This window comes from Nicotiana tomentosiformis, chromosome 7 (genome assembly GCF_000390325.3).
Source record: "Nicotiana tomentosiformis chromosome 7, ASM39032v3, whole genome shotgun sequence".
NCBI lineage: Eukaryota > Viridiplantae > Streptophyta > Magnoliopsida > Solanales > Solanaceae > Nicotiana > Nicotiana tomentosiformis.
Window position 1 is genome coordinate 71,286,427 of NC_090818.1, and position 16,251 is coordinate 71,302,677.

A 16,251-nucleotide genomic window follows, 5' to 3' on the forward strand; every position below is an offset into this window, starting at 1 on the left:
CTCCAGTTGGGATAAGGCTGATTGAGCCACAAAACACCAATAGCATTGGGAGCAAAATGATCAGGATTGATACAGAAAGTAAAGGTCTCTTAAAAGCAACAACAGAGTCTCTCAGCAGTGCAGCCAACTACCAATGCAGTTGGCCTTCTAAAAGAGAATGGACACAAAACCAAGCTGCCAAAGACATTAAGGCCACAAACCGACCACCACTTTAAAAACTGATAAAATTTTCTTTATTTGAAACAGGAACAAAGAAGTGCAGGGATAGTGGTTCAAAAAAAAGGAAGAAAAAAAAAAGAAAAAAAGATAAGTGAAGAGCTGACAAAGGGAAGTTTCTCAAATCTTTGCCTTTATTTGTCTTTCTAATATGCATAAAATCATGTCATTTCTCTTCACTTTTTCCTCCTAGGGTAATGAATCCTAGTCAGATGGATTTTTCCTCCAAATAAAAATCTTAGTCTAATAAATTTTTCTCCTAAGATAAGAAAATCTAGTCTGATGAATCTTTCTCCTAGGATAGAAATCTTAGTCTGATGAATCTTTCTCCTAAGATAACCAAAATAACCTAGTATGATAAATTTTCTCCTAGGATAGATGTCTTAGTCTGATTAAGTTGGTTTGATAGTATGATAAATTTTCTCCTAGGATAGATGTCTTAGTCCTATCAAACTACGAGTTGGTTTGATAGGATTCAGACGCTTGGTTGCAATTCTAGAGGTTCTTGAGTTTTCCTTTGAAATTCATGCGTTTTGATATCCGATTCGTAGTTTTAAATGTTATTTTTGTATTTTGATCATGCAAGCAAGTTTGTATGATATTTTTAAACTTGTGCGGAAGTTTGGTTTGGAACCCCGAGGGCTCGGCTGAGTTTCAGATGCGTTTCAAATTGGATTGAACTCATTTTGGGTTGCTGGTGTGTTGGTGCTGCAGTTAACGTAATTGCGAAGTGAACAGATGAGGGTCAATTGAGATGCTTCACTCGCAATTGCGAAGTATAAGCTATACTAGGTATGTTCGCAATTGCGGAGCCAATGTCGCATTTGCGACTTCCCACATAGGCTATCAGAGCCGCATTTGCGAAGCATTCTTTGCAATGGTGAGGGCTTGCAATTGCGAACCCTGTGTCGTAATTGCTTTTTCTGCAACTGAACAAAAGGGCTAGGAATCGGGATTTTATCTCATTCTTTCTCATTTTAGAACCCTAGACTCGGTAGGAGGCGATTTAGAGAGGAGATTTTTACCTACAATAATTGGGTAAGTGATTCTAATCGATTTCCAATTATATTTCATGATTATACATTAGATTTAACATCAAATTTATGAGAATCAAAGAGAAAATTTGGGGATCTTTGTCTAAGTTTTGAAAAATAAAAATTTGGATTTTGAGAGTCGATTTGGACTCCGATTTAAAGACAAAACACATATATAGACTCGTGGGGTTATGGTAGTCGGAATCTACCCTTACACTCGGGTTTTGAACGAGTGGGCCTGGGGTTGACGTTTGTTGATTTTTGAAAAATTATGTAAAGATCATAGCTTTATCTATCGTAATTAGTTTCTCTTACATTGTTTGAGGTTATTTAGTTGTTTTTTATTAGATTTGAGTCGTGCGTAGGCCAATTTTGGGAAAAATTCTATTTTTGACTGTTTATTTGGCCTAATTGAGGTAAGTATCTTGTCTAACTTTGGGGGAACTATCCTTTAGGATTTGGATTGATTGTGCTAACGAAAGTATGTGAAAGATATGTACATGAGGTGACGAGTGTGTACACGGACTTATATGTGTTATTTGACCATATTAGACTCTTAGGATTCTTATAAACACTTAATTGAAGTTATTATTCGTTGTCCTATCTTTCGTTGGCAATTTCATTCTTGCATGCTTGAATTGAAGTTATCATTACATGTTTTAGCTTCTATTGTCAAAGTTACTCTCACATGCATTTCATTGTAGTTGTTGTTACAGGTCATTCTTCCATTTTTGAGTTGTTCTCATGCATTGGACTTAGTTGCTATTTCATGCTCTCTCTTCATTGTTAAGCTTATTCTTTGCACTTGAATTTGCAAGTTGCCATTTCATGGGAATTATCTAAATTGTGGGTTATTAAAGTTGTTGTTGTAAAGGCTATTAGCACATTGAGGTTAAAGTTGTGACTGTTGATATATCCTTCCTTGTCGAGTCGCTTCTCATTTATTTGTTATTATTGAGACTCTTGTATATATTGTTATTGAGTCGTGGGCTATGTGTTATGGTAACATTGATATTGTTGATTTTGATAAGTTGTGGCATATGGGCATGTGTGGTGCGAGTTGCCATTATTTTGTGATATTGATGTGCATGCTCTGGTATAAGGATGGGGGTTGTTGAGCATGCAGTGACATAAAGTGGGATCTATGCACGTGTTGCTAGTAAGAGAATTACTTGAAGCCACGCGGCAAGATAAGGGGATTAAAGCGCATGAGGCCATTTCGGGAAAATGTTTTCAAAATATACAAATGCAAGGCTTACACGGCAATATAAGGAAGATTTTGATTGTAAATTGTGAAAATATGGATATGAGGTGTGGTACCTCGATTGTGATTCTTGTTGTACATTCTTTGTTAAAAAGTCTTGTTGGTTGAACAATTTTGGTTATTTCCCTATTTGTCTTACTTGTATTTGTCTGTATCTGATTATTTATTGTTCTTATCATGTGTTCACTCTTTGTTGTCTTTATTGCCTTAAATTCTGTTGTTAGCCCATATTATTGCACTGCTGTGTTATCATTCGTTTCCTCGCTTTCCGTCATTAGACTATATTATACTCTGTTCAGTTTTCTTGTCCTAGTGGGTCTTGACCTGGCCTCCTCACTACTCTACCGAGGTTAGGCTTGATACTTATTGGGTACAGTTGTGGTGTACTCATGCTACACTTTTGTACATTTTTGTGCAGATTCAGGTACATCCGCTCGTGTCGGACGCTAATGATTGATCAGTTATTTCCCGAGACTTCAAGGTACACCTGTCCTACGTTCGCATGCTTCGAAGTCGCCTTCTACTTTAGCTGTATTACTGTTTATTTCCTGTTCAAAACAATATTGTACTTAGAGATTATTAGTGTATTCTCTGGTAGAGCTTATGACTCAGTTCCACCGGGTTTTGGGAGTTATTGACAGCTATACTATTTGAGTTTCATTATGATAGTTTAACAATTTAAATTGATATCTAAGTTATTATTTCTGCTAATTATCAATGTATGTTAGGCTTACCTAGTCTACCATCACGATATCCTGATGTGGGAATTTGGGGTCGTGATACCAACCAAGGGACTAAATGTCCCAAATCAATCCAAAACCTTTCCGAAACCAAACCAACTATCCTCGCGAGCCACTTGATCACAATTACACATATATAAAGCATCACATAGAGGAAACGGGACTAAAATACTCACAATGACTGGTCGGATCTTTACGGCACTAAGGAAGAGTTCAAGAAACTGAAGTTAAACTGAAGCTTGATAGTCTTTAGGAGTTATGATTTCTTAGTTTGAGTCAGTCCAAGTTTATTATTATTTTTAGGAATGAGTTGAATTAGGAGTTAATCGTTTTATGCAGATCATGGACTAATATGAGTCCTACTTTAGTGGTATGTTCTATTATGTACCTATATATAGGCTTGAAGATCTAAATGAAAAATAGCAGCTTTAAATATATATTTCCTTTATGTATTTTCTCTTCTTTGCTTCTCTGATTTTACTCTAACCCTTCTTTAACAAAATGATGACCAGCTAATTTCACATCAATGTAAATATTCTCTTCTCCACTTGTACTCCAAGTGCGGTCAAAGTCTCTAGAACGAATTCAGCGATAACATATCCACCATCCACCATGTGCCCTATCCTCTTAATACTTGCATCTTTTATTATTAAATTCTAAATGAAATTAAAGAAAGACCAACACCCATTGTTTGCTTTGATACATGTCAAGAAAAACATGCAGCAAGTTGCAATCTATTCGTAACTAATTAATTTTCCTCCTATAAATTAGTAAGCTTCCATCCTTTGAAACTCAATAAGAACAAAGCAAAATTTAAGAAAGTTGTAATATACTTTAAGGAACTGCACTATTGTCTTCTTCCGGATCAATTCAAAAGAGAGGGGAATCATGCCATTCTTTTATGTTTCTACAAATGTGAATCTGGATGGAGTTGACAACATCGATGCTTTCTGACGCTCCCAAATGCACATGCAAGTATACGTGGTCGTACAAATAATAAAATGATAATTCGAGTGTCGAATCCACAGAGACTTGTATCAACTACCCACTAAATTTACCAAGATTGTTACTCAGTCAAGCCAAATTCGAGTTCAAGAATGTGATTATACTAAACTATAATTCTAAGTAGTAACTAAATTATCAAGTAGCAAAATAATTGTGGTGTATTCAGTAGAGACAAATATTTTAGGGTTGTGATCGATTCACCAATTCTATTATATTCTAGTTAACTTTCCCTTTCATACAATTCACTCATGGTTGCTAATTAATCAATAATTGCTCTTATAACCTTCTCCCGAAGTACTACCCGCCTATTTAAAATAGATTAACGCCTATATTCCTATGGAATCAATCTATTAAGAATGCATTAAGATTACGATATTTAATTAAGCACGGTGACTAGGTATATTCATATCCTAACTACAAATTCGCCCCCCTTAAGAGTTAAGATCATGCTCTCTTCAATTCTTCTCTAATCTGGCTTTCCCAAGCATAGCGTATATAGTAAATAGAACCTAACTGCTGGCCAGACAATTAAGCAATTAATCACAGAATTGAAGAAACAATCATATATTAGTGAATTGTAATCAAGGTTAAGTCAATATTAAACAACAATATTCACGGCTAAATCACAATCCCAGAACTATGGGTTTTAGCCACTCATGATAATACAAATAATTTTATAAGTGTTGGATAATTGAAAATACTAAGAAAAGATGAAAAAAACTGATATCTCTTCACTCTCGAATGCTTCTCGTGTGTCTTCTCCCTTCAAAGTGACGCCTCCCCCCTAAAAATAAGCTTAGTCTTGCTTTTATATATGTTGGGTAGGTCTAGGGCCGAAATAACCTTGTCCTGGGCAAAGTTGGACAAAATTCATGCCACCAGCGCCCAGCCCAGCGCTAGGTGTCGTTCCTGGCGCTGAAAATGCCATTTTTGATTTTCTCGTCCGTTTTGGATCTAGTCTCACACCTTTTGCCCCCAATTTCTCCTGGATCATTCCTACACATCACAACACCTCAAATTAATATAAATCAACACATTTTGCATCCTAAATTCATGAAACAAGAGTAAAACATGAGGCGATATACATATAAATATATATACTTTAAGCTAGACATCAACACCCTACACTTAGACTCTTGCTCGTCCTCGAGTAATGGGACTATCAAATATATCCCCAACTACGTTCAAGTCTCAATTATAGAGGAGCACTTCAACATTTAATCATACACTCAACCCTTGACTATGATCAATACCGGCACACAAGCATGAACATATAAAATTTCATATTCTTCCCGTTTAAGCATGCCCAAGTATAACATTTCAATTCAATCAATTCCAACAACCTATTTGTAAACACCCAACCTCAAAAGCCGACTTGTAATCACTAAGCATCCTCAACTCGAGTACTCACCCAACAAGAAAGTTTACAACATTACCAATCATTCATGAGATCATGTGCCCTCACCAACAAACAAAAGAGTGAATATAGATTAGTACACACATTCAAATATGCTTTTGAATATAAATTAAGGACATCACACAATTGAACAAAATTCGCTCACTCTCATAAAGAATTCATATGCATCCCGTGGTCGTACCATAAGCTTGCCCGTAGTGTACATCTCTACTAATCTAAGCTAGCTAAATCTAGGATCAATTAGGACTTTAAGATTGTAATGTAGGCTAAGGGACATGAATGATACATTTGAAAATAGTGACTAACCCTCCTAAGCACTTTAATACACCACACTCACAATTTGAGCCCATATTCTTCTCAACCAATTCACTTGCCACAAACCATATGCACATAGCTCTCTTTTCAATTAAGCACTTATATATTCCCACTAGCACAAATTACTAAGATTGGGAGGTGTGTATTTTTCTATATTATTTGAACTATCATATTTATTTTTTTGTTCTTTTCTTGCAATTTTTCTTTTCCTTTCTCTATTTTTTTACACACTCCATACATTAAAGTTCATCGGCTAGTGACTTTTGATTTCAATTTTCGTGCACCAAAAGGCCCTTCCATGGTTCCACTCGAAAGATACCCCCAATCTCTCAGTTTACTTCTTTTAGCGACTAAGTGCCTTAGGAGGTAAAGGTTCAACAATCTCAAATTAAGAACAAAATAGGGGTATGGCTTATAATGTGGGTGCCAAAGAAAAGGTCTATAGGCTCAAAGGGGCTAGCAACGAAATTTTTTATTTTTTTGTGTGACAAGCACATCTATGATCAAGCAAGAAATGCCTACGTCATCTCCACTATTAGCACAGCTTACAATTTTGCTTCGATTAACACACGGGGCAAGTTCTAGACTACACATGATAGAACAGAAGATCACAAATCCTCACACATACATTGCACATGACTCAATCAAGACGGTTCTGTTCAACTCTCAAGTCATGCAAGCACACATAATTGAGAAAATTTAAGCAATAATGCACTATGTGGCATACAAGTCAAACAACTGAGAAGAAGCGTCACAAAATAGGCTATTTACTTTACTTAGGCGTCACAATTCAAACCAAATATACGGGAAGATAGAATGTATTTCATAGCCTAATGTGCCAGCACCAACATGTCACTAAGTAGCTCAGAGCAACTCAGTTTCTTCCTAACCTACTCAAAAAAAAAAATTAAGTACCCGGTTCGAGCTACACCCTTGGAAAAGAACCGGCGCCCAAAGAAAAACTAAGGGATACTACCTAACTATCCTAAAAAAAAAATCTTTTTGGTGTTTTTAATCGGACTCTATCCCTCAAGAAAATTATCCTAAAGATCCATCGTCGGGAAAAGTTCAAGTTTTTTCTAAATTGTTTTCTTTTTTGTATTTTTTTTCTTTCTAAAACAAACTAAACTAAAACTAGACTAAGTAAAACTAATAAAAGAAACGAATTAAAACAAATTGTTACAAGATATACAAACATCACAGGTAGTATTCCTCCCACCCCACACTTGGTCTATGCATAGTCCCCGATGCATATAAAATGTAAAACAGGGTAGGGTGAAAAGAAAACTCCCTGTCAGTCGGAGTCCTCCTCCTCAGCGTTCCCTCCATCAGCAGCTCCGGGCACATCATCATCAGGTCCTAGAGGCACCAAATCCATGGGCCCCATAATATCATCACCAACCTCGTCCTCTATGTCCGAGCCCTTGACAGTATTTACATCTTCCGACGAGTGAACACTGAGAACATGCCCTTGACAGTATTTATGTAACATGCTTATCTTGCAACACAAATAAGCATGAATGTGAGAACTCATCAAGAAATATGCCTAAGGTTGTCGCGCAAGTCATAAATGACCCCACACTTACAACCGAAGGCGCAATGTACAATACTTCACAACTTTGATCTAAAATGCTCAAGTGTTGCACTCCAAAGCTATGGTTACTCAAGACTTCCCCATGCCACGCAATAGCTAAAAGGTATTAATCAATGCCACACACACAAGTGATTGATCATGGCTTAGTGAATTCACCTTAATGTAAGCAAGAGGCATATGTTACTTCCCTTTTTACAACTACTACAACTACACTAAATTAGCTAAATTTACAATATTCTACAACATACATTATATAAGATGCATGGTGTGGGCAATACGTGTGCATTGAAACCAAACTCCCAAGCATGTAAAATCATCCCCACACACCCCACACTTAGACCAATATCATATACAAATACACCTGGTTACTCAGACTTCACCGGTGCACAAAATACTCATTCAAATATTTTAACAAATACCTTGTGGGCATGAAGTGTGTGCATTCTAATTGAACAATGATAGAACATGGTGGCCCTCCCAAATTTCAATGAAGTAGAGGAGATTCTAGTATACTACTCCGTATACAAAATAACCATACAATATTCGACCAATCTGGACCACCCACCATAAACAAATTCTTAAAAAACTACATAGGGGAAAAATTGGGGATTAGGGAAATTGAGGGATGGGAAATTCATGGTTATTGACCTATTAGAATATAAAAAGAATAAGAAGAAGAAGATAAATAAGAACATACCTGTAGAGTTTAGGAGAAGATCAAAAGAAAAACTTGAAATATTTCTGAGAGAGGGGTGAAGAAGCACGGCAGAAGCAGAAGCTAGAGAGAGAGATGCGTTTTAGTTTTTGGGTGGAGAGTGTTTTAGTTATGTTTTTAATTTGTTATGGGTGGGTATAGGTTATAAGATGTGTTTTAGTGTGAGAGCATGTGGGTAGATGGGTTCGGTTAGTGGGTATCGGAATAAAGTTAATAATCAAAATTGAAAAAGAAAAGAAAAAATAATTACCTGGTCGCCCCCAGCCCAGCGCTCCGCCCTATGCCTGGCACTGGGGGTTTGGAACATTCTGCCTTCAGCGCCCCAGGCAGCGTGAGGCGCTGTACTGGGCGCTGTTTCGGCGATTTTTCTATTTTTTTTTCTTATAACTTCCCGATCCCCCGAGCCTTTTTATATATCCAATTTACATATCCCACACCATTCTACCATAATTTCTATATCTACAAAGAAAATGCAAACTTTAGTCTACTCTAACTAAAATAATTAGAAAGCTAAGCTATGAAAGCAATAAATATTATCTTGCCTAGCGCCTGATTTAACATCGCGGCACGACACAGAGTCTCGCTTACTCATCATCGAGTACAACCTTAGTCTTCTCACGGTCAATTATTCCTCTCCAATAATGCTTGATTCTGTGTCCATTCACCAAAAATTTCTTTCACCATTTGAAGCTCGCAGCTCAATTTCACCATAAGGAGTGACTCTCACCACCTCAAAAGGGCCTGACCATCTCGGTTTTAACTTTCCAGGAAATAGCCTTAGCCTAGAATTGAACAATAATATATGTTTGCCTGGCTCGAAGTGACGCGGCTTTATATGCTTGTCATGCCATCGTTTTGTCTTCTCTTTATAAAGCTTAGCATTTTCATAAGAGTGCAGCCTGAGCTCATCTAATTCATTCAACTGCAAGAGTCTTTTCTCGCCCGCGGCTTCAAGGTCCATATTCAACTTTTTAGTGGCCCAATACGCTTTGTGTTCAAGTTCAGCAGGCAAGTGACATGCCTTCCCATAAACAAGCTTATAATGCGATGCCCCAATTGGCGTTTTGTATGCAGTTCTATATGCCCACAAGGCATCATCTAACTTTGCAGCCCAATCCTTCTTATTCACACTCACCGTCTTCTCTAAGATTTGCTTTATTTCTCTGTTCGACACTTCAGGTTGTCCACTTATTTGAGGATGATATGACGTCGCAACTCTATGGCGGACTCCATATTTAGCTAGAAGGTTATTCAATAACCGATTGTAAAAATGTGTCCCTTCATCACATATCAAAGCACGTGGAGTCCCAAACCTTGAAAATATATTCTTTTTCACAAACGCACCTACCACCATGGCATAATTTTTTGGCAATGCGATCGCCTCTACCTATTTTGACACATAGTCAACTGCTAGCAAAATGTATTTATTTCCTATGGACAATGGGAATGGTCCCATAAAATCTACCCCCCATACATCAAAAATCTCGACCTCCAGGATGTTATTCAAAGGCATCTCATGCCTCTTTGTGATTGTTCCTGTTCTCTGACATTGGTCACACTTCTTAACAAATGCATGGGCATCCTTGAATAATGTTGGCCAAAATAAACCAGATTGTAATACCTTTGCAGCTGTTCTATCGCTTCCATGATGGCCCCCATAGGGTGATGCGTGACAATCATACAATACTAGTTCGACCTCCTTTTCTGGTATGCATCTCCTCATCATTTGATCAGCACACTGCTTGTACAAATATGGCTCATCCCAATAGTAAAAGTTCACATCATGTAGAAACCTCTTTCTAGTTTCAGATTCATTTTCAGGAGGAAGAACCCCGCTCACCAAATAATTCACATAGTCTGCGTACCATGGGGGATGGTCTTGGTTGATAGCAAAAAGTTGTTCATCAGAAAATACTTCTTTAATTTGGCCACCCTCCTCCATGTGATCGTGATTTTCCAGCCTTGATAGATGGTAAGCTATTTGGTTCTTTGTGCCCTTTCGATATCGTATTTCCACATCAAATTCCTGCAATAATAAAACCCATCGCATCAATCTAGCCTTAGATTCTTTTTTTGTAAATAGATATGTGATTGCTACATGATCGGTATGGACTATGACTTTTGTCCCCACCAAGTATGCCCGAAATTTCTCAAAGGCCCACACCACAGCTAACAACTCCTTTTTAGTAGTGGTGTAATTTAGTTGCGCATCATCAAGAGTCTTACTCGCATAGTAGATGGAATAAAATATTTTGTCCTTCCTCTGTCCTAGCACTACCCCAATAGCATGGTCACTCGCATCACACATAAGTTCAAATGGTAAGGACCAATCTGGTGCTACAATAATGGGAGCAGCCACCAACTTCTTTTTGAGTTCTTCAAATGCCTTGAGGCAGGCGTCATCAAAATTGAAAGTTACATCTTTTTCAAGCAACCTGCACAAAGGACTAGCAATTTTAGAAAAATCTTTAATAAAGCGTCGATAGAATCCTGCGTGTCCCAAGAAACTCCGGACACCCTTCACATAAATAGGTGGAGGTAATTTTTCAACCGCCTCCACCTTTGCCTTATCAACTTCAATGCCGCTCCTAGACACTCTGTGACCCAACACGATGCCTTCCTGCACCATAAAATGGCACTTTTTCCAATTTAATACCAGATTTGTTTCTTCACAATGAGCCAAACCTTGCTCAAATTCTTCAAACAATCATCATAAGAAGACCCAGAGACTGAAAAATTATCCATAAAAACTTCCACAAATATTTCCACCATATCGGTAAAAATAGCCATCATACATCTCTGGAAAGTAGATGGTGCATTACAAAGACCAAAAGGCATTCGCTTGAAGGCGAAAGTTCCATAAGGATAAGTAAAAGTGGTCTTCTCCTGATCCTCTAGGCATATGACAATCTGATTGTATCCCGAATAACCATCAAGGAAACAATAATATTCATGCCCCGCTAATCTGTCCAACATTTGGTCAATGAATGGAAGTGGAATATGGTCCTTGTAGGTTGCTTTGTTGAGCCTTCTATAATCAATACAGACTCTCCACCCAGTCACAGTGCGAGTAGGAATTAGCTCATTTTTATCATTCTCAATCACAGTCATCCCCCCCTTTTTGGGCACACATTGAACTGGACTTACCCAGTTACTGTCAGAAATAGGAAAGATGATACATGTATCGAGCAACTTGATTACTTCCTTCTTCACAACCTCCTTCATAATTGGATTTAACCTCCTTTGCTGCTCTACGCTAGGGCGGTGTCCATCTTCCAAGAAGATTTTATGCATGCAAAACGATGGACTGAATCCCTTGATGTAAGCAATTGTCCACCCAATAGCCTTTTTATGCTCGCGAAGTACTCTGAGCAATTTTTTTTCTTGTGTGTTAGTCAAGCTGGATGAGATAATCACGGGCAATGTCTCAGAGTTCCCCAAATAAGCATAGCGCATATGCACTGGTAGGGGCTTAAGTTCTAGCTTTGGAGCTTCTTCAATAGATGGCTTAGGAGGGGTCAGAGTGACAGGCCTGTCCAACTCCTCAAATTTTCCAAACCCATGGACATAACTGCAGGACATATCAAATACTTGCTCAATTTCTCCCATCATTTCATCTTCGTTGTCTTCTTCATCCCCAATCAAAGCTCGTTCAAGAGGATCTATATGGCTCATATAAGGCACTAATGATATAGCATCACTTTCCACCACAGAAATCATGGATAGCTCTTCATATTGGGCTGGCAATCTGAGTGCTTTATATACATTGAATACCTCCACTCGATCGCCTACTCTCATCGTCATCTTTCCTTCGCAAACATTAATAATATCTCGGCCCGTGGCTAAAAATGGACGCCCCAAAATAAATGATACTTCCTGATCAGACTCTTAGTCCAAGATAATGAAATCAGCAGGGAATATGAAAGAACCTACTTGAACTAACACATCTTCAATTACTCCTTCAGGATGAGCAAGGGAGTGATCATCCAACTGCAAGATTACCGTTGTTGGGCGTGGCTCACCCAACACCAACTGTATGAACACAGATAGCGGCATCAAATTAATGCTCGCTCCAAGATCACATAAGGCTCTCCCGGCTGTATGCTTACCAATCGAGATTTGGATAGTGAAACTACCCGGATCCTTCAATTTCTGAGGTAGCTTACTTTGAATTCTTGAGCTACATTCCTCAGTGAGTGCCACAGTCTCGAACTCGATCAACCTCCTTTTATTTGCCACTATGTCCTTGATGTATTTTGCATATTTGGGCACTTCTTGCAAGATGTCTACCAAAGAAGTATTAATTTGCACCTGCTTCAAAATATCAAGAAAATTTTTATACGTGGCATTATCCTTCACCTTCTGTAATCTTTGAGGGAATGGAGGTGGTTGCCTCGCATCAAATGGTGGAGGTTGCTTAGCCACCGCCTCTTCAGCTGGCTTCTCAGATTCCTTTGATTTTTCTTATTCTGACTCTATAGTGGTTGGCCTCTCATTAAAAGTCACTTGTTTTCTCTTTTTCGATTGGACTTCTTCTAATTGTCTCCCATTCCTCAATGATACGACATTAATGGATGCCTTAGGATTAGCTTCAGTGTCACTTGGAAGAGCTCCAACTGGTCTAGTATTTTGGGCACTGGCAAGTTGTCCCACTTGGCGCTCCAAACTTCTCATTGTTGTGGCTTGGGCTTGCTGATCAGCCATCAATTTCTTCATCATTTCCTCAACGTGACTTGTTGAGTTTGCTTGTTGTTCAGCCTGAGGTGGTCTATATTGTTGTTGAGGTGCTTGTGGTCGGTATTGATTTTGAGCATCTTGATTTCCACCCTGGATGGTTCCTCCGATTGGGATTGTAAGTGTTCCCATATTTGTTTGTCTAGCCCCTATTTGCATTATCCACAAAGCAGACAGACTCTATATTAACTGGGCATAAGTCGCTCGTGTGATCCTATCCACATACTTCACAAAACACTTGAACCTGTTGCACTGGTTGAGCTTGTTGCTTGTTAATAACCATGGTCATCTGATTGACTTGGTTGGTTAGTGTAGAAATCTGCGCTGATAATGCCGAGATGACATCTAACTCGAGAACCCCTGCAGATTTTTGTACCGTATATCAGCCCATTTCTCCTTGCCAATCTGGATTGCTTTTGGATAATTTGTTCAATAATGCATATATCTCGTCAAAGCTTTTCTCCAACACTTGACCTCCAACTGTAGCATCTACCACAATTTTTGTTTCAGGATGGAGCCCTTCTATGAAAGTATGAGCTAATACTTCGTTTGTCTAATTATGATGAGGACAGTCTCTTAGTAGCCCCTTGAACCTCTCCCAAGCTGAGTATAAAGACTCCCCCGCTTTCTGTTTGAAGGCGACTATCTCACTTCTGATCTTTGCAGTTTTGCCTGAAGGGAAGAACCTTGCCAGAAATTTCCTTGCCAGATCATTCCATGATGTAATAGAATTAACTGGTTCTGCCTTCAGCCATCGCTTTGTTTCGCCCAACAGAGAGAATGGAAAAAGTGTGAGCCTTACATAGTATGGAGTGACCTCGTTAGTGATATAAGTATCACTAATTTCCAAGAAGTTTAATAATATGCTGTTGTGGATCCTCGTGTGGAAAACCCATAAACTGCCCATTCCCATGAAGTAGATGGATCATGCTCTGCTTCAGCTCAAAGTTCCCAGTGATACTGGGCTTCACAATGCTGGAGGTGACATTAGCAATGCTGGGCATTGCCACCTCCTGAACAACCATATGTTCCTCTGCCATGTTCACATGAAATTGAATAAGTGCATGAATATTATTCGTGTCCCTTACTTCCCTCAACCTCCTATGAAATGTTCTCTCAGGTTCGGGGTCAAAGCCTTGAAGTCGGTCCTGGCTTCTGACCCTGCGCATTCAATCAAAGTTCCTGAGATCAGAGCAACAATCAAGTAATGTTAGACTTGACGAAATAAACAATGAAAGTAGAAAATAGAAAGTAGTCAATATTCAAGTCCCCGGCAACGGCGCCAAAAACTTGTCGCTCCCCGACAAGTGTACGTGGTCGTACAAGTAATAAAATGATAAGTCGAGTGTCGAACCCACAGAAACTTGTATCAACTACCCATTAAATTCACCAAGATTGTTATTCAGTCAAGCCAAATTCGAGTTCAAGAATGTGATTATACTAAACTATAATTCTAAGTAGTAACTAAATTATCAAGTAGCAAAATAATTGTGGTGTATTCAGCAGAGACAAATATTCCAAGGTTGTGATCGATTCACCAATTTTATTGTGTTCTAGTTAACTCTCCCTTTCATATAATTCACTAATGGTTTCTAATTAATCGATAATTGCTCTCATAACCTTCTCCCGAAGTACTACTCGCCTATTCAAAATAGATTAACGTCTATATTCCTATGGAATCAATCTATTAAGAACACATTAAGATTACGATATTTAATTAAGCACGGTAACTAGGTATATTCCTATCCTAACCATAAATTCGCCCCCTTAAGAGTTAAGATCATGCTCTCTTCAATTCTTCTCTAATCTAAACATGGCTTTCCCAAGTATAGCATAGATAGTAAATAGAACCTAACTGCTGGCCAGTCAATTAAGCAATTAATCACAGAATTGAAGAAATAACCATATATTAGTGAATTGTAATCAAGGTTAAGTCAATGTTAAACAACAATATTCATGGCTAAATCACAACCCCAAAACTATGGGTTTTAGCCACTCATGATAATAGCAAACAATTTTCTAAGTGTTGGATAATTGAAAATACTAAGAAAAGATGAAAAAAACTGAGATCTCTTCACTCCCGAATGTTTCTCGTGTGTCTTCTCCCTTCAAAGTGGCGTCTCCCCCTAAAAATAAGTTTAGTCTTGTTTTTATACGTGTTGGGTAGGTCTAGGGCCGAAACAACCTTGTCCCGGGCAAAGTTGGACAAAATTCGCGCCACCAGCGCCCAGCCCAGCGCTAGGCGCCATTCCTGGCGCTGACAATTTGCCAACACTGCCTCTGGCGCCACAGGTAGCGGTGGGCGCTGAAAATGCCATTTTTGCTTTTCTCGTACGTTTTGACTCTAATCTTGCACTTTTCGCCCCCAAGTGCTCCCGGATCATTTCTACACATCACAACACCTCAAATTAATATAAATCAACACATTTTACATCCTAAATTCACGAAACAAGAGTAAAACATAAGACGATATACATATAAATATATATACCTTAAAGCTAAACATCACTTTCTTCTCTGCAGCTATCACAGCTGTTGCTTCCATCATCGGCAAACCCGAAAACGTAACGTGTCTCTTTCTCTCTTCCCTATTCTTAATATATACATAGTGTATTATGTATGGCTTCTTCTCGTATGCTGTCTAGTTTTTCTCTCATCAGTCCTCTCTTTGTTCTTTTAGGTACCACCCTCTTCCAGGAATTGGGGTTGGAATTTTTTTTTTCTTCTCTTCTCGTATGCTGTCTAGTTACTTCTAATGCTGGAGAGCTAGTTTTTTATAATATTAAACTAAGATGAGGTTAAATAAAACGATATAGACGGTAAAAATCATATAGCCCACCAAACTTTAGTGGGATTGAGACATAAATTATATAATGGTAGTAGTTGTAATATAATTTATTACATCCCGCTCTCGTTGATCTTGTGACTGACACTCTTATAATCTAGTATTGTTTCTACACTACTACACATCACGTGATTTTTAATTATTTTTACGTACTCATATGAATTTCTTTTTATTTTCTTTTTTTGTCTATTCAAAAAAAGAGTATTATCACTTTTAGCCCGCCGAGAAACTATTTACATATGGTAGTCAAAAAATATATAAAATTTGTATAATTTTTGTATATAACATACAGAATGTATACATATACAAAAATATATAAATTTTATATATTTTTTCGGCTATTATTTTTACAGCGGCTATACAGTTTCATTT

General features: G+C 38.1%; 1 protein-coding gene and 1 non-coding gene across 2 annotated transcripts; one reads left to right on the plus strand and one right to left on the minus strand.

Moving 5' to 3' along the window:
* Window positions 1–12,188: 12,188 nt before the first annotated feature.
* Window positions 12,189–13,166, minus strand: LOC104104344 (uncharacterized). Its single transcript, XM_009612403.1, has 2 exons — window positions 12,807–13,166; window positions 12,189–12,752 (listed from the first exon to the last, which is right to left on the minus strand). The coding sequence occupies exons 1-2, from the start codon at window positions 13,164–13,166 to the stop codon at window positions 12,189–12,191; spliced, it is 924 nt and encodes a 307-aa protein (XP_009610698.1).
* A 422-nt stretch (window positions 13,167–13,588) lies between these two features.
* On the plus strand, window positions 13,589–13,695 carry LOC117278759 (small nucleolar RNA R71). The gene has a single exon (XR_004509109.1). It is a non-coding gene; the product is annotated as a small nucleolar RNA R71 (small nucleolar RNA).
* Window positions 13,696–16,251: the final 2,556 nt, after the last annotated feature.

What these genes read in the sequence shown, in the direction of transcription:
- LOC104104344 (XM_009612403.1), bottom strand. Translation starts at nt 13,166, where the DNA reads ATGGGAACACTTACAATCCCAATCGGAGGAACCATCCAGGGTGGAAAT. An exon ending in AATCGAAAAAGAGAAAACAA is followed by an intron (nt 12,753 to 12,806) that starts GTGACTTTTAAT and finishes GAAAAATCAAAG; the next exon opens with GAATCTGAGAAGCCAGCTGA.